We start from the raw sequence: 27,103 nt of genomic DNA, 5'->3' as shown, positions 1-27,103 counted from the left end.
GTGTTTAAGATTAATGATGCTGCCGTCATCCCAAATTAAAATTATTCCGAAGATTTTAATAAGGCCTTTGTCAAGTGAAACTTTGGGATTTATGTAAATTGCCAAGTTCGACGTCAGTGGATCTTTGTGAAAGTTGTGTATTGAAGATAATTAACATTCAAGCGTATACCTAAACCGTATCGTTGTTCGAGTGAACACATACCTTTATTGATTTTCAATAATTTCTCAATTCAAAATTAGTTTGAAGTGATTAAAAAAATATCAATGGGCGTTGCCTTTTCTTTGTGCAGTGCCGGTGCAATCTGTAAGAATCATTTATATTCGCTACCGTCGTTGAGATGGCCCGATGAATGAGCTGTTTTGCATAAGAGCCTTCCAGCTATTTACAATAACCGATTATATGTTTAAACATTTTCAATTTATTGATATTAATTTTTGTCCGAACGATTTATTGGCATTTATCAAAGACTTCCGTTTATTTTGAGTCGCGATATGATGACAGTTTTATGTGATTCCGTTCTGTGTTCACTAATAACAAGCTAATCGTTTCGTTCTATGGCTTGAATAGAGATTTGAATCGTAGTTCATTGATGAAATTTTGGAACGTGGGGCGAAACAGGTGAATTACAATAAAAACAAAAGTTGTTCTTATTGTTTCCTTTGCGTTTTGTTTTGTTTTTTTCGTTGTCCCGAGGTACAAAGTGAACCTCTTGGAGGCAATGACTCAAGAGCGCGTCGCATTGTTGGTACAACTGACCGACGAAAGCGGCTGGCAACATTTTTTCATGGCAGAAGGATAAGTGCATTTGCTTGTCGCAACACAAGTACGACGGCGCGGGCGCAGGCGCGGTGATCGCCTCGAGCCCGCCTCCATGGGCGCGCGCTCTTTATTTATATACGCCCTTCTGTAATTAACGATAGTAAAAAGAAATGCATATATCTCTGATTTATACTGTATCATACGTTTTATTCGTTTTTCGGAGGAAACGGATTCGTTTTCTTCTTTTGTTGAACTTCAGTTTAATTTTAGATGTTCATTTGTTTAAATGTTGTAATGATTGATAATTAAAAACGCCTCTCTGTTAAATTATGTGAGATTAATTTTCTGTTATTTCTGGCTATAAAATAACGATCTGTCAATACATATGCATAACTATGTTCGTGTTGCGTTAAATACGTAAATAATTTTAATTTAAATAAAACGAGTAATTATAATACCAAAACTGAAGTAGTTTAAAATGATAAATTGCACGAAGAAATCGTAAACGAAGTAGAAAATGTTCGTGACATGAAAACACACTCGATAATTTCACGCGATTCAGATTAGCCGTACCCACTATAACTATAATTCTAATGAAAACAAATCGAATGGCGAGAGAACGGAACGAAAATTGAACTTAGCGTTGATGAAATAAGAGAATTTAGGAGTAGAGCGTGAGGAATGAGACATCGACACAAGAGTGCAGAGGCGTTCGAGCAGCTGACACCTGTCATCGCGCAATTTATTAGTCGCTCCGAAATAACAGAGTCACTGAACGTTAAAACAAAATGAAGAGACACAACGCTCTATTAACGACACATCCACGGGGTGAGCCGCTAACAGGCATGCAATTAAATTCACAATGTTTTAGACAAAGCGTGAAAGAAAAAATTGATACACGCATTCCTCATGTCTTAATTAAAGTAACAATGTCTATGCGCAATTTAATGACTTTATTGACATGTTGCTTAAGCATCCGATCTAGTATTGTATAGGCGTCGCTACTGCGTTTTGTCTCATTTATTTTCTTCACATTCTGTGCTTGGTTTTAGTTGTGTAAGAGTAATGTGATCTTATTTGTCTACGCGTTGATGTATGAGGTAGTTTCGTGTGCGGACGCACGCTATAGTGGCTCTATCGTTCGGTTCGCTTGATGCAGTATTCTATCGCTTAATTTCTGTCGACGAATGTTTGCGTCACCGCGCCTTTGCATCGCAGCCGATAATAAATTAGCCTCTTATTTTAGAAATACCCATTCACCATTTTCATATCCGCACGAAAATATCATTTACACGCCCGACACATATTACTCGTAATGACACACGATGACTAATTATTATTTACTGTTTCGCGGTTTTGTGATTGAGATTAATTGACCGGCAATTTTTGTTTGTTTTATCTGTGGGTAATGAGGTACATGCCTAATGTGTCATAAACAATTATCCTTAGGCTAGAAATACACGTGTTATAATGGTATTTTTGACACCTGTCAAGGAACTTGGGTCAGAATGGGGTAATTAATGATGCGTCATTACGAAGTGTAAAACGTTTTAAAATCGTGCTGTTTCGTTTGCCTTGAATAAAGAAAAGATTTTACAATGAATCGAAAATTATTCACGACGTAGTCATTATAAGCATTATATATTTATTGAACGAACGTGAATAATGTTCGATGAGCGCGGCCCTCTCCAGCCCGTCTTTATACATTGATGAGAATATTAAGGCTATTATGAGCGCAATATTGGCCGACCGCTGAGGTAGCTACCTACCAACACTTATTAGCTCTATTACATATTTTCATGTAATACCTCGATGATTATGGCTACATTAAAAGGTTCAAACTTGTATACCCATGGGAACAGTTGGCTTGTTAATTTTTTTAGTAAGCTGTGCAAGCGATTGAATTTTTTGAATACATATACATGGAAATTTTATAAGTAAGATTTAGTTTTATAAATTGTTTGCTCTTCAATTGAAATATAGGCTTGAGTGCTTAATTATAAATGGTTTTAAATTCATTGTAAAGTATTGTAAGCGTTGTCTAAATAATGAAATGTTTTAATCAATATTCTAGATTATCGGAATGTTATAAGATAATTACCTCGATTTAAGACGCGCGCTTAACTTTATTTATACGTATATATATGTATTATGATTAAATTGTTTCTGCCTTTAAATACATACTATATTTTTAATTAAAAGCCAATCTGCAAGCATCTGGATCTGGGATTCAAATTTCTGTATCTGTTTCGTGAACATTTGTTTCTCTAATAGGCAAGTAGGTTATGAGCCTGTCTCGCACGATTTCAGCACATTGGCAATAAGTCCATTAGTCACACGAGGATCGAACCTACAATCTACAGGATTACAATCGAACTATGAAGCCTCTAAGCCATATCTCATAATATATTGTTAAAACGCCATGCGAATAAATTTACTAACATTTGATTCTCTTTTGTTTCAGGACCCGTTCACGGTAGGAATATCATTATTCGGTATGTTTTTATTATCTTATTATTAATACTCATGTTATATTATCTCTTTTTCATGTTCGTCTCTACTGGAAACTATAGGGTGTAAGTATTGTTTTATTTATTTTCATAGTTTTTAATTTCGTTTACAAATCTATCGCTGTGCCTCTGTAGCCATCATATTTTAATAAAGGAATTGTACGTATCTATAGAAATTACTTGCTAGTGCTAATTTGATCTATTTGGAATATTTGGAATTTGATTGAACAATTTGGAAGATATTAAATTGGGAACGTCTGTAAACAGTTATATCTTGCTGGACGAGTCTATATGATATACTAAATTTCTAAGACCTCTTTGACCCAGAATTGTATGCAATCAATTTACATGTTATGATCTGGAAGCGTGTCAAATTCGTCATTGTCACGCACAGTAAAGATGACTAGTAATCCTTATATCATTCAAATGGCTATAGACTAATACGATGCGTTCATCAACGTCGATGTCAGTCCATATGCATAATTACACGTAGACTTGACAAGATAATAATTAGTGCAGCCGAAGACGCATCGGTCCGCGAATCTTAATTGACGTACATGCAAACGCAATCAATGCGACGCCTCGGCGGTTGTCATTCACGCCGTGACATGGCGGTGGGAACGTTACGTCATTTGTTAACTGAAGAATTCACCTAGCAATTGATATGTACTTATGAGTAAGTCGTAGTCTATAAAGAAAATTAAAAGGCCGGCAACGCACTCGCGAGATGGTATTAAGCGTGGGTGGCGGCATCGCTTAGCATCAGATGAAACGGACAGAAGGCCGTCTACCGCCTGTTTTATTAAATAATACTTATTGTATTCGATTATTACTAATTCAGAAACCTAGGGGTTTAAGTCCAAGGCAATTTGTGCAGCGGATCGAATAAAGATAAAGTGAGATGTTTTGGAGGAGAATGTTGCCAATACGATGCTCTGCATCATGGTCTGAGACGGTTCTCTTATTCTTATTATTATTGGTATAAATATATTCTTAGCAAACTATAGATCACAACAAGAATGTTAATTATAATTTACAAACGGTTGCTTAGCTACCTTGGCTATATTGCCAGAAGAGAATCGAATACATGCTGGTAATGGTAGAGGTAAATGATGGCGGCAGAAGTAGGGGTCATTCTCACATCTCATCATCATAAGGCCGTTCAAATTACGTAAGCAATATTGTTTTTGATGTTCCTATTTGGCGATTATGTCAACAATCTTCTCCTTCAAAGTCTTTCATCTTTATATTATCTATGCTTGAAAACGAAATGCATTTTCAAGGATACCTACAAAAAATAATACGTTTCTGTACTATTATTTTTGAGAGCTTCGCTTACTTATTTATAAATTGCAGTAAATTTGCTTACGTAAAACTTGAACGAGCGCGGTTCAAGTATGCACTGAGACAAGCTGAAGATATAATGGTGTGGGTGCAGCAGGTCGACGTATCAGTTAGGGATTTTCAAGGCAGACACGACCTTCAGTGATGAAGAGTACAAAGATGAAGATTGCTGATTGTGAGTTCTTCTTCATTCATTCGCATTTTTGGTTTGAAAACTTGCCTCCAAATACTGAGACAAGTAAAACTGGAAATCAGGTCGGGGCAACGTTGCCTTTTAATAACCTGTGACCTACAGTCTGGTGGCTGGTTCAAAAATGGAACTTAATATTGATTCTTCTGATACTATGCACTTCATCTCAGAAACGTCGACCATTAGATAATAAGCAAGCAACAAGTTATCCTCAGATATACCAGTACAGTAATGTCCGTCTTTGTATATATAGGCCTTTATTCTGTTTGACCACGAATCTATAGATTTCCGCATTTTTCCAAGGGAACTTTCGCCACTGCTTGCTCCGCAGATTTTTAAGAGACTCAATGTCGCCGTGTCGTTTAGAGCAGATCATGTCCTGTAAATCTGACATTAAATTGAAGTCTAAAGGGTTAAGGTCTGGGCCTTCAATTTAGGCATGGATAGTTCGTGCCTTGTGATCAGGTGCAGAATAATGCTGGAACGTCTACGGTATATTTTTAGAAAGTGTATTTCGGAGAGGTTTCACAATATGACCGAAGACTGTATCTTGAGTGAAGTTTTCACTCCTTTTTCACAAAAATATAGTTTTGTGACTCCATAATAAGACACGCCCCACCAAACCATCCCTGACGCAGTATGAGGACCACGTTCTACCTTTCCGACCAGATAAGCAGCTTCTTTAAAACTGGGAACATACACCTTATTTTGCTAATTGTAGTTTCTTTCAATCGTGAAAATTTATCCCGACAGAAGACGTTTGTTATCGTTCCACTTTCTTTAATTGTAAAGATTGATTCAGGGCATGTCCTGAATATCAACGATTAGCCCCAGTCTTCAAGACTTGTTTTATAATACGAGATATATAATGTGTGTGTTGATAGTACGATAATCGAACATACGGCTGATACCAATCTTTTGAGGTGTCTGGAGTTTGACCGACGGCTCCATACCCACTTTGTGCAAAGCGTTTACTGCAATACTAATTTCTTTAATACTTCATTCCATTGTTATTTGATAATGAACACGAAATATGAGAAATGGCGCAAAAACGAAAACAGTTTTTAAAATAATATACATACCGTGTTACAAATTAAATATAATTTAAACGTTGAATGAAGAAAAGTTTTTATATAATCAAATAAAAAAAATGTACGAATGTAAAGATAATATTATTATACGCGTGTCAACTTTAGAAGAGTTGTAGTAGCACTACAACCGCAGGTATGGGCCTCATATTTCTCTATCTGTTTTGGTGATTGTTTTTTTTTCATACAAAAATTAGTAGGTGTTCTACACACGTCGTCGAATTTTTGGGTCTAAACCATACCGGTTTCGTCACGATGATTTCCTTCACCGTACAAACGAGTATTAAAAACGAATATATACAGAACCATTGATCCTAGGTTTCGAACTTACAATCTCAGGGATGGATGGATACACTGCTCACTCAGGGTATCTTAGTTTTGTAAGCGTGGCAATTTCTTAAATCCTCGGAGTTACACCCCGAGAGTATAGCCAGACGTAGGCACTGTCTTCAAGTGTTACATTGCATTAATTCATTTCATAGCAACATCTAATAATATCGCTTGTATTTTATTGATCACTGTGGTATAAAATGCCATTATTAAGATTTAAGAGCATCCCGATGTTTAGTAGCTTACTTTTTATCGCTAATTCAATGTTTGATATAAGTCGGCATTGTCTGAATCAAACTAGGTGTTAGATCTGCGAAAACTGTTTCGTAAAATGAGACAAGTGCGCAAGCGTGAATAACTTTAGTTTATGTAAAGTGATTTTCGTTAATGAGTGTCCACGCACTTACGTCAAGTATTCCACGTCCGGTCACAGAACACAGTATTGCTTTTTACGACGAATAAAATGACCTATAACAATTTACACTTTAGAGTGGTCGGAAGTCGAATAGCTTTATTGACCCTAAAGCCGGTTAGTGTCTGTACATAAATTCACTTTGAGTTATGAATGAGCTTTTGTGGGGTCTGTGTAAATAGTGTATCGCTAATCGTTGGTTTTATTGTGAGTGTCGATCGCGTTTACGGGAATGCCCAGGAAACGTCGGAACTGAGCCATTCAATGATGTCGAACAAAGGCCAACGAAACATTCTTTTGTTTTGTATTTATATTAACTGTCAACTACAACGTAAAAAGTAACGATTTAAAACTACGTCATTATCACACTGCTTAACCGATTTTGATGAAACTTAGACTGATACGTAAGTGAAGTGAACACATGTTTTAGTCAATAAAGGTCGTCTCATTGTCCCAAACCTTGTTACAAGTCAGTTAAAAATTAAAAATCGATCGAATGTAATAACTTAACAAAAATCCGTGTTTATTAATAACAGAGAGTCGATTTTTCCATGGTTTAATTTAATATCTAGAAGTATACAATTGGACCTATAAACTAGTCCCGAGTATAACAATATGCCTATTAAAATTCATAGATACAGTTTCACTCATATAAATTTTAGTACATATAAACTTAAAGATGACTTTCACTTGAAAATGTTTTAAGAAATATATAACAATTAGCCAACAAACAATATTGAATTAGCCAAACACGTCTAAAAGATTTAGAACAAATTATAAAGCTTTGCTTTGTGCACGAACCAAGTAATCCTGTTTTAAATTTATTAGCCTTAGACGACGATAAATTTGTAAATTCGGTGTGCCGTACACGGAAATGTCGGCCTAAGAATTTTCCTTGGGATACTATGGATTTATTTGAGGAAACTAGTCGTTTAAAACAAGAATTTTAATTATACACTTGATTAAGATGAACCCAGTGCTCGTATTGTAAAGGAGCAGTTTTCGTGTAGGCTTCGCGCGATTCAGCCCTGAGGTCCTAAACCTTTGTATGCATCTAACATTAGCTCTTATAAAGGAAAACATCGTGATAGAACCGACCTAAGACCCATGAATTTTGTCAGGCGTTTGTCAGGCTGTTCAGCTACTTGCCTATTATAAAAAAGTATATGATCATGAAATATATACAGAAATGTGAGTTCCTGAGTCAAACCGTTTTAGCGCTACTGGTAACACGTGGCATTAAAATTAAATAAATAAAATAAATAAATAAATCGTCTATGTTTTTTTTAATATGGAAAGAAAGAAAAGAAAACTAATCTCAAACAAAAAAATCAATGAGAGCTGTGGACATTGGTATAACTACAATCGTAGGGTTACGTCTTGATTTTTATTGTATCGTTTCGCAAATAATTATAAGCTTTTGGAGAATAAGATTTAAGGCTAAATTTATCTACCTGAAAGTGTACTCCACCAGTTCAAAGAACCGAGTTCGAATCACATGTATTCGGCTTCTTGGATGAAATTATTCAAAAGCGACCCTAGTAACTTTTGGTATGATGTTGCAATTGTCGAAGTTGAATTAAGAGTTTCAAATGCCCTGAGTTGTCTATTAAAACCACACTTAATTATTCATTGTGTGTTTGTGATTGCAAAGGCATTAACACCACGAACAAAAAAAGAACCCGTTAAGAATAATACAAATAAACTAGTTTTAACAGTTTAATAAAAATAGCCATATTAGAGTACTATCTAGCATAGCAAACAATATTTAAAGTCATATAAATAACGAATTTATTAATATTAAACATAAAGCAGGTGTATTACGAGGTCAAAATTTATTATTTAAAAAATGACAGTTAAATCAAACAGGTTTTAAGTATTATCAAAAATAATATTTGCTTTTTATTTCATGTGCCGTCTGCGTTCCCGGACAACAGTATGTAAGTATATCGCTCTGTAAATTATATTATAACACATTGTATAATATTAACATTATAGATTGTTCCCCTCCTGTCTACAAGGAACGTTTCTATACTAATTAGTATACGTAGCTATTAACAAAATGCTCATACATAAATCTACCTTGTAATCTTTATGATTCCATCATTTTTGTATTATAACAAGTTATAATATCAACAACTGTGATCTTTGCTTGACCGCGGTATTGAAATTTTATTGCCAAGATTAGACTTTGTTCTACGTTAACCTCGTTCAACGTGTTAATTATAACGGCTGTAAAACAAATATGAATTTAAAATAATGATTAAAATTAATTACAGTCTACTGGTTAGACGTATTGTTTTTATTTAAGCGTCTTTGTTTGGTTCTGGTTACGAGTTTATATGCCCCGAAATATGATTTAACTTATATTAGCATAATACTAAAGTAGTGTTAACCTAGTGGTATCTCGTCCGTGTTTACCGTGGAGAGTGTTCAGCGTAATTTTTTTCGTCATCGTTTTTCGTCATCGGACGTTTAGGCAGAATATAAAATATCATCCGTATCACCTATGTCCGTCGTTCGACCACAGAGCGTTTCTTAGGTTATTTTTTGCCGCGCACCACCATATGTGGAACTAGCTGCCCCCTGAAGTATTTACGAACCAATTTGAATTAAGGGCCTTCAAGAAAAGAGCGTAGCACTTGTTTAAAGGCTGGCAACGCACACGCCTCTTACATAAAAAAATTAGACTCTTACTGCTATACATTGATGGTTTTTATATGTGCGCATTACTTGATCGCTTGCAAAAAACGTCCTGAAGTAAATCGCCTTAGACCCAAAACGTCGACTGCGTGTCAGGCACAAAGTGCCTACTTGTCTATTTAAAACCAAATGCTCACACACACAGATACAAAAACCTGAGGCCCAGTTCTTAATGGTTGTAGCGCCATTATTATTTTTAATTAATTATAACTATCATCGTCCAATATTAGAATCTTGTTGCCATATATTTTATAAGGGTACTTGGATACATCTGCCGAAAAGCCATCCTATATCGGTTATCGGGCTTAGAAAATCGCACCGGCGGCGTGTGCAGCAAATTAACAACGTTCCCTCGTTCAATATTTTACCGACGTCGAACCTAGGAACGCCCGTCTTTAACAACCCCACTGAATCAGCGACGATCACGCCTACATCTTGTCGGAACGTCGATTGCTCTATACCCCAAGATAAAGTTATAGCTACGTTTACACAGAAATTCGTATTTTAGCCCTTAGCACCGTTCCGTAAAGATTCTTATGTTTACTTTAGAGTAAATATAATTATTTACTACCGATTATATTATAGTAACAATGGATATAATTACTTAAGCCTTCTACGACTTTCATTTGAGATCTGTCATTGTAAATTTAGAATTATATAATGTTGTGTTATTCAAAGTCAGGTCATTTTATTTATTCTAATTAGACCACCTAAAATAGCTCTTTTAAACGATAAATAAAATATAAAGATGATTCTAGTTCCTTCCAAAAGTTTTGTGTAGAGAAGAATGGGCGAGAAGCAACATTTGCTCTTTTAAAATAGAATATTTGTATACATTAGTTAAATAATAATTATATGGAAAATATTATACGAATACTATATATATATATATATAATATTCGTGAACATTCTGAAAATTCTGTAAAAAATATAGCTTAGAAAATGATAACTGAATAAACATATAAAACAACATGCGGGCATCAGAGTTTTAATAAAACAGACAATATTAGGATAGGGTTATTGGATTTGGGGTCTTTCAAGAAAAAAACGTACCGATTCCTAAAAGGCCGGCAACGCACTGCGAACCCTCTGGCATTAATTGGCTGTGGACGGCGGTATCACTTTACAAGAGCCTCTTGCCCGTGTGCTTTTATAAGCTGTGAATAGTTCTTTATACAAACTCGAATAATTAACCTCTTATTAATAGCATCGTAGTAACAATTCCTTTTTATTAAAAAAATCATGTAAAGCATTCATGTTTCTAGTAATAGCTTTGTCTATTACTGCCTGTATTAAGTCTCATATTAAGAAAATTGCTAAAATTTAAAAGCATTAATCTATGAAATTACGTGTGCGGCTCTTACACGCATGTAAACATAAGCCGCCATACGAACACCGGTTTTCCGAAGATTCCGTGCGTTTTACGAATTAAAATGACCACCGATGATGGCCGAGCTAATTCCTATAACTATGCTAATGGCGCCTGCCCTAAACAAAATATAATCTTTAATCTCAATGCAAATCATCCTAATACGTTCCGATTATGGAGCTATAATTACGATATTATATTGTCCGTCAGTGTTTTACATATAAAAATAAAAGGCAATCAAGTAATTTGTTCGGCCTACTAACTCTCTTCGTGATAATATCGTATTTTGGGCTTAGGTTTTAATTTGAGAGGACGTTTTCTTAGTAGAGATAAGATCGTGTTGTCAATGTTCGAAACTTAATTAGAGAAAGGTTTTAACAATATCGATGTTAGGCAATATAATTGTGTGATAATTGTCATTAAGAGCTTTTTTACTTACAGACTGCCATGCACTGGGCTTGCAAAAGGGGTGATGAAAATCTGGTGAAACTTTTGGCTGGCATCCACCGTCACACGGTGAACGAACGTTCCGTAAGTCATACATTTCTTCTTACTGCTTTTTTATGACTATTGATGGAGTGATATAGTATTTCAAATTGAATAACGCCTGTCAGAGGTTTTAATAGCACTCTTAATTAAACTACTCTTGTGTCTCTTTCTTGCAGATTTTATTTTCGCAGAAGAAAGGAGACATGTATTGTTGTTTTGAAATAATGTAATTTGTGTCATTATTATTTTTTTATTTTCTTTATTTCTTTCGACTATAAATAAGTCTGTAAATAAATATTTTTCCGAATACTGAAAATTGCTTTGTGACAAATTTTAAAGAAATAATAAGCTTGGTAAAACGAATCAGCCAAACAAACAACACTCGCGAGCCCTCTGTCATTGAGAGTGTCCATGGGCGGCGGTATCACTTAACATCAGGTGAGCCTTCTGCCCGTTTGCCCCCTGTTCTATAAAAAAAAATCGTGTCAAATTTTGGTACCGCAAATAATTCTGTAACCGTATAAATTTTGTTAACTATTGTTACCTTTCTCTTGAGAAAACACAAAGTAGAAAGCGACATTAATCATGCCTTTAGCATACAGTACTTTCTATTTACACTATTTTGTTGATGTTAAAACCTTAGCTGTTGTGAATAAAGGTACTACGGAAAGATTTAATAAAGTAGTTGTTGATTTAATCTAAAAAATCTGATAATGTATGCACAATACTAATTTATTGTCCACCAAACAAAATAGTATGGAAAAAGTCATAATCAGAAATAATGCAACAGTGTAGGTGAAAGAATTTTTAATATTATCTAGCATCGAGATTGTCCATGGGCGGCGGTATCACTTAACATCAGGTGAGCCTTCTGCCCGTTTGCCCCCTGTTCTTTAAAAAAAAATCGATCTATACTCACTGCACTGGCTCTGCGACCCAAAATGTATATTAGGTTCCGAAACTAGAATCTTCCAGAGCTCTCTGAGTTCAGCAGGTCCTCCTCGACTCTGTTGATCGATCAGTACCATGACCGACTTACTATAGCCGCCCTAGTGGTCTGTCTCTGTGCAGTACTTTTAAAATTAACGCTACAAACATACACACATTAAAACTTAATATATTAAAGTTTAACCATTGTAATTAGCAGTTAAGTGTCGATTACAACTATTGCACGATTAAGTGGCAATAAAACCCGCTCTGACCTCTTCTACGGTACCATTAATGTTTTCTCTTTTTCATGTGGTGCTCGGTACTGATGCAGAATGGGGTATGTAGCTATTTTATGTACTTGTAGATTTTAGTGATAGTAAAAGACGCTAGTCAACGTTTTAATACGGATGGATTGTCTTTGTATCAGTTTGAAGCGTGTTATTATAAGTTGGGATTTTTTATATCCTATATTTGTGATGTTATGCACACTACATTTAAAGACATTTGTGCAAGGCTGCCTTGAAAATAAAGTTATTTCTTCTATTAAATATTCGTTCGAAACTTCGAATGCCACACACCAACTTATTCTTGCAAAAAATAGATGCACAGAGCTTTTTAGGTATTTTCTTATAGAACGGGCAAGAGGCTCGTATGAAAAGATATCAGAATCATATTTTGAACAAAAAGGGGGCATGAACATCACATGTAACAGATTTCATTTATAGAAAACATGCGAATAATCGATTAGTTTGAACAGTTCGTATTGATCTATATGAAAGTCAAACGGCCTTTCTATATAAAAAATATAATGTAAGATTATGTATAATGTAGATTTTATCAACTAGATAATCGTTAACTTTGTAGTAAGCCTTTTTACACAGCTCATTATTAACCACCATTAAAGAAATAACACATTTCTTAAATATTTATTTATAAAAGAGGCTGTGGGATTTTATTAAAGAAAAGTATCCCTTTTCCCAATTAAGAATTACTAACTTTAGATTGTCTAGTACACGGAAATTGCAGCATGCGTTTGTTCTGTTCTAGTAACCATATAACTATTTTTGTATAAATACATAATATTATAAAATATGTCTATTGAAGGCGTGATACAAATCTTGCAGTTTATAACAGAATCACAATACGAACCAATTTGTATGAAATTGAATAATTTAAGAAAATCAGATTTGAAAAAGTGGCCGAAACTCGTGACGCTTGAGGCGAATCAAATCTTAAACATGTCAGTTTGACAAGAATAGATAACTATTATTATGAATAATCTTCCATTTCTCCTGGTAACGCCATACTAATCACTACATAGTATAAAACAAAGTCGCTTACTCTGTCCCTATGTCCCTTTGTATGCTTAAATCTTTGAAACTACGCAACGGATTTTGATGCGTTTTTTTTTAATATATAGAGTGATTCAAGAGGAAGGTTTATATGTATAATAACATCCATTAAATAGTGGAGAAGTACTATTATTTTTGAGGTTTCTAATGTGATGTCGTAAATAATAACATTTTTTCCGCTTACATTGCAAACGCAGGCTGAACCCTACGAGTTTTATCAAAATAATGCACTATGTATTGTACACATTGAAAAGGTCTACCTACAGAAAAGTCCGTAATGGTATATGTCTATCTTTTATGGATAACCCACATTTTTATATACAACGTTCACAGATTTTCTGTAGTGTATTTAGTATCAGCATTGCACCCGTGCGAAGCCGGGGCGGGTCGCTAGTTATTTATAAAATCCTTTGGTGTTAAATACTACGTGAATAGGTCCAAATGAAAGCCTATCTATCACTTCTTAAGTAAAATATCGTGAGGTAACCGGCCTTAGACCCAGAAAATAAATAATTTTAATATATTTTGCTTATACCGTTTTACTACGCGGCGTATATTTTTTCTTCAAATTCGCTGTAACGCAGCTGTCGCTATAATATTGAATCTGTTTTAATATCCACTCAACTTGATATGTTACGAAAATGTTATGGTTCAAAGATTTTGATTATTGGATATTGAAGTGACGATATAATGAAGCTTTTTAGGTTAATATATTTTGGGGATGTACTTGTTTAGTGTCCAGGCAAGGGTGGAGCCAGGAGCGAGGGGGTTACGACCCCTGGGGCCTGAACAGGGTCTCTCTCTGTATCACAATTTTATGAACAATCACAAAATTGTTTTTGTTTATTTTTTAACTTAGTTATTTGGTTTTAATTCTGAATAAATTCAATCCAGTTTATTTATTTAATTATTTAATTATAAGTAATCTAACAGCTACTTAATACGTATTATTATACAAAATACAAAACAATACACAAAGCCAAAACAGATTACACAGATTAAATAAAAAACAGAAAATAAGCATTAAAATACAAAGTTACATTTAAAAGAAAAACAAAATAATAAAATTAAAAATAGCAAAATTAAAAAAAAGCAACAAATAATACTAAGAATTTATTAATATCTACTACTTAAAAAAATCGGAGTCTTCCCGCTTCTCCAAGTACTTCTTGACATCTCTCTTTTTGTGGTAGAAAAGATCAATGTCTTGACAATTTTTAATTGTAGTAAATATCAAAATTATGGCTTACTTGTATAATTCTCCTATAACCCCTATGTAGGCATTTACCCAAAGAGAACTTTTACCATTAAAAAAATACTAGACCACAAAATAAATCTAACTTAAATTTTGTTTAAAACTTAACTAATATTTATAATATAATTAAGTTAATTTTATTTTATCTTTGTCTCATCTGTAACAGTACGGTGCCAGGTTTTCTTGGGACTGCCTCGCTTTCTAGCGGGTTCCAATCGAGCGCCTGCTTCGGAATATGATTGAGATCCCTTCCGAATGTATGGCCTATACATTTCCATTTGCGTCGCTTGATCTGCTGGCTAATCGTGTTTATTGATACTACATACATACCCAGTGACACAAGTTTCAAAAGCGCGCACGTTAATTTAATACTATTAATAGGATATTTGACTTTGTCGGTGTTACTCAATTACTAGACCCGTCACAGACGCTAAATATAATAATCTTAGACGGGAATAAATGACGGGAATAAATGACGGGAATACGAGACACGAATTCTTAAAAATCAAAATTAGTGTTGTAAATAAATACTAGACTTTATAAAATCAGTGTCTTTTTAAAACTGTCTATTACAGTGTAAGCAGAAGTGTATTTGGATTAAATTTTCAGGGTTACACGCCACTTCACATCGCTATGCAATTTCGGCGTGAAAATGTCTACAGGCTGCTAGTGGAAGTCTATAGTAAGTGATCTTTTTTGTTACCCCATGTAGCATAATTCCTAAAGCTTGTAGGTCAATTCTGTAGTGCCATTAGAAAATAAAATGGTATTATTAATGTACAGTAATAATGAAAGTGTGTAAATAGGCTACTAGAATAGGCATGGTAACTTTTTGTTATATATATGTTTGGTTTTGTAATAACCAGCTTATAAAATAAATAATATGTTTTGAGGTGTTCTATAATAGATGAAAGAATAGTTGTTGCGAATTAGGAATTTTGTGAGAAATTTAAAAAAGATCCTTTTCAATTAGCACGATGGAAAGACAATGTACTTTTGATTGAATCGTACTCGTTTTATTTATTTATTCACATTTCGCTACATTAATAAAAATTATAAAGGATGCCACGGTTGATCACTTGCAAACGGTCTCTTCCAGGCCAACGTACTAATGGAATAAAATTAAAACAAAGAAATGGAGGGTAGGAAATTTTCGTGCAGGATAGTTTTAGAAATCTATAGAGTCTAATCTATATCTATAGAGTCGGGCAGCCTATTACACAAGTTTTATTTGACATAATTAAAAAGCATACAAAAATGTAACATTTTAGTAGCATAAATAAATTTCTTATTATACGTATGTACGAGGATTCAAGTAAAATCAATTATTACAATTAAGAGGAATTTAAAATGACGAAGAATGGACAAAAATTCTATAGTATTGTCTTTTATTAACATAACTTTTACACAATTAAAGAAAACACTTAATTATTATTTTACATTACTTATTGACACTTTTTGACATTGAACACCTTTTGTCTTCAGTCACCGTGACCACGCACGCTGTAAAGCACGCGAAATGTCGGGAAAATTTTAAAATTATCTAAAATAATTATTGATTGTAATAATACATAGCTTCAATCCGTTAAGTCGTATGGTGTCATAAAAAACAATGCAATAGTTACCTATATTATTATGTAGATAAATGGTGCTTACATATTTACAAATATTACTACTAAAGATTTTACATTAAACTTTATATATTTATGTTTATGTATTCTATTTAACTTAGTATGATATACTATTATATGTCAAAAAGGTAGTCAAAGTTGCGTACTAGAGTTGTCCTGTTCGCCATCTAGTAATCGTTTTTATAACTAATAAATGTTACTAATTTTTATGCACAATAGTGCAAAATAATGTAAACGAACCTTTTCGATGACGCCATGCACTTTCGAAAATAATTTTGACTCTGCGTCAAAATTAAAAAAAATATTGCATTTAAATCCAATTTTTTTATATTATATATGTATAACCACCAAAATTATTATTAAAATTAAACTTCTAGTAAAAGAAATAACAATAACAATACCACGTTGTAAATAGAGCATCAATTTAGTGTATGTTTGTATAAGTTTCGTGTAATTAAATTGTTACAATAGTAACGTTGAATAGCGCCATCTAGTGACTGCTTTTTGAACGTTTACGTCATTTAGTTATACTTAAATTTTGTGTTTTTCGGTAGATGGAGCGCTCTACATTGCTGTCATCGCCAAACGTGCTAGAGATCGTTGTATTAGAAATATCTTGTAGTTTTTACTAAAAAGCTTATGTATGTGTTACATTTCCTAATACAGTTAATACAAGGGACATATAAAATTATATAAAATAGGTTTACATTATACATTAAAAAAGTTTTTTTTTTTTAATTTAAACATGTAGTCATAAATATGCAGGGTAGTCGCGACCTAAATGTTTGAGTGTTATGTTACTAATTTTTTTTTTTGTTTCCCAGACGCTGACCCAAATGTACGGGATTGGTCGGGGAAAAAGCCCAGACACTACTTAGTTCATATGGATACCTCCTTATCTCCGGGCTCATACAGAAGTAAGCAATATTTAAACATTCTCCTAAAATTAATCCCATTTCATCTGTAATTTTTAAATAGACCTGAAATATAATTAATAATTGCAAATAAATAAAGATAATAATTATTTACATGCAAACCTGTCCATTGACATTTCGATAATTCCGATAAATTGTGCAATACCCTTGCCGAGATATAACAGCCGCTTTGTTTTGACCCTTTGCCATATCCAAGAGCTGTCAAACAATTTTCTCCGTATCGCTTCGTGTCGCTTCGTATTTGTAGTGTATTTTGGTTTAACATGTCTATTGCAGGTTTGGAGAGGAAATCTCGACACCATTCATTACCGTCTCCAAATATATCGCCCTATATACCTCAATATTTTTATGAACATTCAAGTAAGATTGGTGAAGGTTGTGATGTCCGTGTGTTTATGTCAACTAAATAACTATTGTCTATTGGTAGACCAATAAAGAGAAAATAGAACAGCATATTTATTTACACTTCCTTACCTTATTCAATACTATATACATTAAACACAGGTGACATAACAGGCAACAGGCGGCTTTATCGCTAAGTAGCTATTTCTTCCAGGCAAGAATGGAAAAATAAAAAAAATAAACACCTAAAGGGTAAAGTACAACAAGTGCATAAATACAAAAGAACATCTAATACAGTCAAAACCGTTTACGACGACATCGTTTAAAACGTACCGGTTATATTGACCAAAATCAAAGATCCCGGTTGAATTCTACTTATATTAGGTTCTTAATAACAGCGTCATCGGCAGTTCCGACTATCGGTTTTTACGACCACATATGAGCGGTCCCAAAGAAAAATGTAAAAGCTAATGAGTCACAATTAATATAATATATATGTATTATATAAAAGTAGCTCACCAGGCATTCGTCTGGCATCAAGAGGTAAGGAAATCGAAAGCAGGATATTTTGCATGGTAAAGGAGTAGTGATAGAATTAATATAGTATTTAATAAATTAATAAAATAAATATAAATTTATTATTTTATTATTAATATATATTATTACACAGAATGCCGGCTGTTCACCAAAGGAAAACAGAAATGATATAGACAAAAACATCGACGACGTATGTCAGTCACAGCAGGCTCATCAGTGACTATTTAAAAAAACACGAAACACAAAAATCTGAGAATTAAATGTTGTAAAAAAATCTTTTTTCAGCCCGTTAATAACGTGAAACTTATATTCCAGTTGTGGAATATTCATTTATTCATGTAGTAAATTCTCTAATTGGTTGAAAAAACTCTATTTTAGTTTTTTTTTATATGTCATATACTTTCTGTTTTTTTCTTAGAAAAAGAGGGGTTTCTTCGCATTGGCTCCCTAAACGTTCGCGTAAAGAAGACGACAGAAGCGTTCAGTAACTTCCTAGGCGTGGGTGCGACCAGGTCTTCAGCGTATGTGCCGAAGTCAGCCCGAGAGAGAGAACTTGATAGAAGATCAGATGACAGCGATCAGCTTAAATCTTGGGGATCGGCAGATAATATACAGGTACTGTCTGCTGCTTATTAACAAACTATGTGTAAATACTTAATCAAATGGTTCAATTTTATTTTTCATTTCATTAAATTTTCACATATTACAATTAAATAATCAATACATAATATTTTCTGAAACAACGCCATCTATGAATGTAGTAGATTATTGAACGAGTCTTATCAAAATCAGGTACCTATACCTTTTTTGACAACTTAGTTCAATCGTTTTCCGCTAGATAGTTCTATATCCAATTTCTAAGCTTACGTAGTATGTTGAGGATGATTAGTGCAGGTGTGTGGTGCAAGTAGAGTCCTATTCTTGTTTAGTGGCTCTGTTGAAAAGATCCGACGCTAGACAATATAATGACATGTTTTGACAGGCACGCTCCGAGTGAGGGGGTAGGGACATGGCTATTCGCAGTTCAAAAATAGAACACGCTTCTAATCACGTAGCTACGACAAATCACCTGTACTAATCAGTCGTAGTCCACACTTGTTTTCTCCTAATCACTAATCACCTGCACTATTCACTAATCAAATGAATACAGGTCTTGACTGAAAGTATTAGTTACTCTACTTAACATAACATTGTTTGTTCGAACACTTATAAGTCGGAAACGGTAACATGGATTTTCATGGTTAATAAAATTGCAGAATAACATTGGAAAATTACGAAAGTATCGGTGTTCATTCTTTCGATACGGATATCTCCACAAACTAGGTTAATTAATGTTAAGAATGTAGAATATATCAGTAATTATTCATTACTGATATATTTCGCTGACAAATATTTATGCGTGCGTTCAGAAATGTAGTTTGTGTAATCTAAGGAAAATACGCCTTGCTGCTTAAATATACAACATAGCACATTGTGATGTTGAGTACAGCAATTCGGTGGTAGCAGTGAATTTAATATTGATTTTGTATTCGGTGTATTACTTTTATAAAATCGTAAATTAATTACAGCGACAAATTAAAATATCAAAACAAATAATCCGCGATAACCAGCGCCTGATAAGGACACCGTGAGCAATATCTGCAAAAACCCTTCATCTTTTATTTATTTATTTATTTATCCTTTAACAAAAATAAAATAAAAACAGTTACAAAGTTATAAGGCAAAGGGCGGCCTTATCGCTTACAAGCGATTTCTTCCAGGCAACCCTAAAGTCGATATCAACTCCGGGGAAATAAATACAGATAATGTATCTTTTTCTACAGCTGTGATACTTTTTCACATTCAACACCTTTTGTCTTCAGTCGCCGTGACCAGGCACGTGAAACGTCGGGAAAATTTAAAATTATGTTAAATAATTATAAGTTTATAATGATACGTAGAAAGCTTCAATCCGATAAAAAGTTGTTTTTATTTTTATTGTGAAAAGACTATGTACAGACATCTGATGTGTTTTTTACCGATTTTTGAGAGACCGGGGTTTTTGATTTTTAAAACTTATTTCAATGTAAATTTTTAATTACAGAAAGAAGACAAAATGCTTCCACCAATAAATAACAAGGTTCGCAGGCGCGGTGCGAGCGGAAGACGAGGTGTTGCGTCCCACAGCCGTAGTACGCCATCTACGCCTGATCAGGTATTTATGCTTACTTCAGTATGTTGTTTGACGTATTGATAAATTGATTCAAACAAAAATTACCAGCGTAAAGAAAAAGATTTTCCATAAGAGTAGTTAAAACTAGTTTTTAAACTTTAGTTATCTCTGTCATGTGCTCCATTTATATCTATATATAAAATTCTCTTGTCACATGTTCGTTCCCATACTCCTCCGAAACGGCTCGACCGATTTTTATGCATATTCATTAGGTCTGTGAATCGGCTACTATCTATCTTTCAAACATCTAAGCGATAAGCGGTGTCGACCCAAAAAAAAAATTAGACGATTTTTTTTGTTTTCATTTTTTTATGATACAGCATACAAAAATACAAAACAACCCTTAATTTTCTCCCCTCTACAATTAACCTTTTTTATTTGTTAATTAGAAGCTTATGCCATGAACTCTGCGGTTCATATAGAGAAAACTCATATGTATGTGTACGTATGTACTAAAAAGTCAGTCTAGGCATTACGGAGAAACGAAGTTCGCGGGGCAGTTACTTACTCTATAATATCATATTTTTATAAAGGTCATCATATTCCAAATTTTAAATTCTAAAGGAATATAAAAAAAAAATTTTAAAGTTGGTTAGACACTAAACGATGACGCAAGACATTCACATGTTTTCAATGTTTCTAGCCTCGGGCACAAATCGGTGTTAACAATGGTGATTCAGATTCCGATACAGCAGCAGGATTCCATTCAGCATGGAGACAACAACGCGCGTCACAAAGCTAGATTGAATAAGAATTAAAAATAAGACAAAAAGACTAGACTTTTTTTCTTTTTTAATAGTACTTTTGTTCATGTATGAGATTAGAAGTGCTTTTTTATGATGAAATTAAATGTTATAATTGTATGAAAAGTTATTACATGTTGGTGTTTTGGCCGAAATTAAGCAACTAATATATATTGTTTTAATTGCCTAATAGTGTTTTTTTTGTAGTTGTTACAAATCAAATAGATCAGTTATTTTAACAGCTTTGGCAATTGTGAACGTGAATCCTGTTATATTTCGTTCGATACACACACATTTCCATATACATATGTTTGTGTGTTTACAAAAAAATCGCAGCTATTGTTTGCTTTATTTCGGGCAATTTTATGAACATTCCTTAGTATTTTAATGTAAGAAGATCTTAAAATATCACAAAAAATATTTTTAAGATTTTTGTTTTTTATTGTTTTAGTTCTATAAAATCGAAAAATTTATAGATTTGGCTTAATTTTCATATGTGTAACATTCCTTTGTATACTTTTCTTTATTTAATTGTAAAAAAATCTATTTTAGAGGGTACCTCAATTATCTTCATCCTTCAAGAAAAGACGGTATCAATTAATAAAATAGTCGCTGTTCTAAAAAAAGAAAAAAAAAAACGCTTTAACTCCCACCACTCATATGAAATATGTTTGTGCCTATATTGCCTATCTTTGTTTATCCAATTCGTGTATGACTTTCCTTTGTTATAGCTGTCTTTATACTAGATATTGTTAGAGAAGGACAATCCAATTTTGCTGTGAGTTGTTATAACGCCTAGTGTTTAAGATGTCTTTTACAAATTGAATGAGGTTGCAGTCTTAAGAAAATTTACTTATATGTTAAGGTAAACTATACATTCCTAATTCAATCAAATACTTGAGATTGTTAATCATAAATTTTACATATTTTTTTATTGTAATAGTAATTCTAGGTTCGGAGACATTCCTGACGCTGTGTTTTAATCATGTGTTTGAACTTCCTTATCTAAGACTTTTTCTATTGTTATTAAATTCTAAACCACGTTTTGTTAGTATTATACTCTGATAGATTAAAATTTATTATAAGACATTGAAATTTTCGCCGTCATGTATTATTATTTAAAATACAATAAATAAAACTTATACATACAGTCTTTTAATTAACACCTATTATGATAAATTCATACATTTTTTAATTAATTTTATCGTTATTAAAAAAATATTACAATAGCTCAGCGACCAAAGTGTAACTATAGAATAAATTTAGTCACTAATAATCCTATCGTCAATTTTTATTCCTTACTTTGACTCATGGAAATTTATCGACGATTACTATGTACTTATATTAAACATTATTTTAAAAGAATGCCGCTGAAATAAAAATATAGTCTTTAAAATATTGCTTAGTATTAGTTAGTAGTATGGCCTTACCAAGTTTCTTGTATGTTTATTTATTAACAGGTCGTTACATTACTATATAAAAATTGAACATAATAATTAAATGAAAAGGGCAACTGGCGGCCTTATCGCTATCGAGCGATCTATTCCAGGCAACCACTGAGAAAAGAAAAAAATAAAACTATTAAATTACAAATGGTAGGCAAGAATGTATGTTCTCAAGTCTTCTTAGCGCACAGTTTTCATACCGGCTTCATTTTAACGACGCCAAAATTGTTCGTAAATTAAAAAATCTATTGGATTTGGTCTCGCTTCGTGGTGTTGGTCTAAGGTTAGGCTGTAGGGGTCATGTTTCCCAAGCCACTCGCATACTGTTACACAGAACATCTGTCACTTATGTGCGGCGCGTTTAAACTGACATCCCGTTTTTCATTAGGTTATGAATGTCATAAATAAGCGACATTTCTATATCTATATAATATGAATTATCCTCGGGACACTTTCTCATTTGATTATATACCTCTTAGATATGAAATACACGTGTTTTTGTAAAGATTTAGAGATCGCATCCAAAAAAAATTGTCAAAATTTTTAGACATAAAATAAATTTATATATTATAATAATAATTTTTAATAATTAAAAGTTAATTAGCTTCCAGTCTTGATATTTCTAAATTGATTGACAGACAAGCAACTACGGTCACGACATCTAAAATGAAAAGTGATGGCTGTGGTCCATCAGAATTTAATGTTAATTGATCTAGTAATCGTCTGAAATCGCAAAGCTGTGGCAGAGTCCCTCAAAAGACAATTAACAAGTCAAGTCATTCATCATTAGCAATCAATTAGGATAGGAAACTAATAGAATATATTTCTGGACACGAAACCATAGATTGGTTGCCAATTTTGGTATCAGGATATAGAGTTGATTAACTACTCGCCAAAATTGGAACGTAGGAACAAGCAAAGCTTTTGCATCAGCTATCTACGAAGCTCTAAACTCATGAAATTTGAGCGATAAAATAAAATGTTTCTGTTTTGACACTACTGGTGCATTTACCTGCTTTAGGAGTGGATAATTATTTTTTCTGGAGACGAAAATCAATAAAAAATATGATTTGATTTGCTTGTCGTGACTGCGTAATGGAAATTATACTGTCAGCTGTAGTAAATGAATCGCTTACCTCTTCAAATGGTTCTGATATACAATTATTCAAAAGACTTAAAAAACAATAGGAACACTATTGACCAAAGCGACTTCAAATCAATAAAAGATGTGAAGTGGCCGCAGAAAGGATTTATTTTGCTTAAAATAAACTTCAAATAACAAACCTCAAGATGAGTACAGAGAATCGTTTATACCACCTCCATTTTAAATGGGTGCGTTGCCGGCCTTTAAGGGAGGAGTTCGCTCGAATTTTAAATTGAGGTCGTATCGCTCAGGGAAGACCCCCGCCGGTAGTCGATTCCACAGTTCGCTAAATCTTACTATCATTAGCTAATTAGGTGTTCCTGACAAACGCTATTTCGGAGACCTGCTGGTCTTCATCGAGCTATATAAGATGGCAAGAGCCTTGTACTATTTAAAATTTTATTTATTCAAACATCAGATTAAGCTAGCAAAGAAAAACGAGGCTGAAAGACAAATATGTATTTTTACGGTCATGATTATGATAAATTTGTTTAAAGTTTCTATGAGTCCGTCAGCACTAAGAAACGACTTACAATATTTAAAACGTACACTATATAATACATCACATAACATAAAAGACTTTAAAGCTTTGAAAGTTTCAACTAAAATAAAGCTACTGTTGTGCTGAAAAATATATAATAATTATTTTTGGTATTTGTCGAAAGAGCTAGTTTCGCTTGCGTATTTCGATGATTAGGTTTCAGTTCAGAAGAAGAAGAAAAAGTGATAAAAAATTAAAGGCCCAGTAAATTTGCTAAAGAACCTTGAAATCGCACATATATTAACAAAATGAAATAGAAAACTTCGTGAGTAGGAATTCCTAAAGATTCTTCCAGACCCTAGGTTCATCAATTTTTTTAATAGATGTCGAAACCTGGAACGAAGGCGCTGATTATATAGATGCAAAATTATCGTTCATTCGTTGGGAGTAATGAACGATATAAACATGAACAATGGAAGAAAATAATAAATTTATTACCACCAGTGAAGAACAAAAGCAATATTTGCCTTTGTTGGTTAAAGAGTATAGGAGTAAGTAACCTAATACTAACAAGTCACCTTATTCATCTTCAAACTAAACAAATGAGATATCTATATTATATATATCTTCTCCTTATAGTGCCATCTCCTTGCGAAGGTTAGCGAACAATGACTTGGTGCTTTGACCAACCCATTGTCTCAAGTTATTATTGAATAATAACTTGATTCTAATATTTATATATATATGTATATTTTAATTATTAAAAATAACAATAATTTCGTAATATTTTGTAAGACCTGAGTATAAAAATATTATATATTGTAACAAATATGGATTTTGAGTTTTTATTTAAAATTCAAACCTTGGTAGCTACTTAGTAATTTAAAAATTAAAAAAGTACTGAAATACTTATGGTAGGTAAATAACCAAATTACAAAAATATTTTCTTTAACGCGGGAATCCGCGAAGAAAATTTTTTTTTTTCTAAGAAATAAGGACCACCCTACACGTACCCTACTAACGTATATATATACTGTTGGCCCTGTTGCGAGATTTCCCGTAAATGAGGTGAGGTCACTGGAAACATACTGCAAGATTAAAAAGGCAATAATTCTTCATTCTGGCTTGAGACGCAGTAGCCATCACCAAATTATAAATCTGATAATAGAATAATATTTATTATTAACGAGTCGTTTATTCACAAAATGGCGCTAGACACCGAATGTAAACTCCATTGCCGTTAAAACAATTACTTCGGGGTGATAAGCAACACTTGAAAAGTATCAATGCGAAAATGTGCCCATGCCAAGGTATAATTACGAAATCAATTCCCAATAAAGTAGGTAAAAAGCAGATCTGCCAAAATCTATTCAGCCGTGGGCGAGTAAAGAGACTTCTCGAACAGATAGCAACCGAGTCACGAGCCTAGAGTCCTTGTAGATTCCAAGGGCGGGCTCGAGAGTAGGAAAAATGCCAAGTTATCGACTACAAAATCAATTTCTAATTAAATAGATTGAAATATTATTTACCTGCCGCAATCTCTTCAGCCGTAGGCGATGTAGGAAGCACTTCACATAAAAGACGGCCACCCACTCGCGAGCCTTCTGTCCTTGTAGATCCAAGGGCAGGGTGAGTGGGTTTATTGATTCATGGCAGGATTTCTATTTTGGTTTGTACTTATGTAAAATATGTCAACCGCCCATCCCATGGATTATATTCAAGAAATAATACGAATACTTACTTACTGAGGCTAAATTTCGGCTGTCCAATGATTTTTCTAAGCTCTTTTAACTCAAGAAGGGTTGTATGTAAAGTGGTGTATGGGTGAAGAACGCGAGGATACCAAACGCGCTTAACATCCACGAACAAAAGATTGTTCGTACAATTACCAAAAAAACAGTTGAAGCTTTTTTTATAGAACAGGGGGCAAACGGGCAGGAGGCTCACCTGATGTTAAGTGATATTGCCGCCCATGGACACTCTCGATGCTAGAGGGCTCGCGAGTGCGTTGCCGGGCTTTTAAGAATTTGTACGCTCTTTTCATGAAGGACCCTAAGTCGAATTGGTTCGGAAATACTTCTTTTAATAATTCAGAAAAGTTCTGATTTTTTTCTTCTATTTAATAGCTCACCTTTATTATTGAATAGAAAAATTCACACTAAATTCCTCCTATCCCACCAAGGCGTTCGGATGACGTGTTGAGTAATTTACAAAATCTACTTAGAAGCAATTACATTTTTCCAGACGAATAATTTAATATTTCTAATAGGAAAATTGAAATCTATTTCTAGCATTCAATCTTTACGCGCCCTTCTTCATTGAGTATTTTACAATCTTTGTACAAGGTTAAGTTTATTTCCGTTAAGTATCCACGTTTTCATAAGTCTTCTAGAAATAACAAAAGCCAACTGTAAGTTTGTGCTTTCATATTTAATGTTTGAATTAAAAAGAGAAAATGTGTAAACAACTACTTTACATCGGGCGAGGGGCTTACAATTCTATTAATACATACATCCCACACATTCAACTTTCTATAGAAATAATTAAATACATGATAATACCACCAATTTTACAAATAAAAATTTAATTTATTTTCCAATAATATCTGTGCAATTTTAAAGAACTACACACTTAGGCATTGAGAGTAACACAACGACTGATACAGCCATAGTAACTCCCCAGAGGATTTATATATTACCTGATAATCCGCTATCAGGAATATCACAGCAATATAGCAACATTTCGAGTCGATCTAATATTTTCTCAATACCAATCAAGTACTTTTGTAATTAAAGAAAGTTAATGAATGTAGGCGTCTAAATTTTCCATCGAGAATTTTTATTCCTCTAATGATCAGCTATTTTGTCTATTTTTGATGTTGTTTATAAACAAAGTATAATT

General features: G+C 33.4%; 1 protein-coding gene across 1 annotated transcript in view; it reads left to right on the top strand.

The window, feature by feature from the left end:
- LOC110999038 (ankyrin repeat domain-containing protein SOWAHC) overlaps positions 1-21,831 on the top strand; it is a 53,564-nt gene extending 31,733 nt beyond the window's left edge. Inside the window, exons 5-13 of the mRNA XM_045634071.1 lie at positions 3,225-3,236; positions 8,006-8,011; positions 11,148-11,237; positions 12,457-12,462; positions 15,342-15,414; positions 17,188-17,280; positions 18,596-18,792; positions 20,261-20,371; positions 21,033-21,831. Coding sequence (XP_045490027.1) covers positions 3,225-3,236; positions 8,006-8,011; positions 11,148-11,237; positions 12,457-12,462; positions 15,342-15,414; positions 17,188-17,280; positions 18,596-18,792; positions 20,261-20,371; positions 21,033-21,131 — 687 coding nt within the window. The 3' untranslated portion in view covers positions 21,132-21,831. The remainder of the gene's footprint in view (positions 1-3,224; positions 3,237-8,005; positions 8,012-11,147; positions 11,238-12,456; positions 12,463-15,341; positions 15,415-17,187; positions 17,281-18,595; positions 18,793-20,260; positions 20,372-21,032) is intronic.
- Positions 21,832-27,103: the final 5,272 nt, after the last annotated feature.

This window comes from Pieris rapae, chromosome Z (assembly GCF_905147795.1).
Source record: "Pieris rapae chromosome Z, ilPieRapa1.1, whole genome shotgun sequence".
NCBI lineage: Eukaryota > Metazoa > Arthropoda > Insecta > Lepidoptera > Pieridae > Pieris > Pieris rapae.
This window is presented reverse-complemented; position numbering and strand designations above follow the sequence as displayed.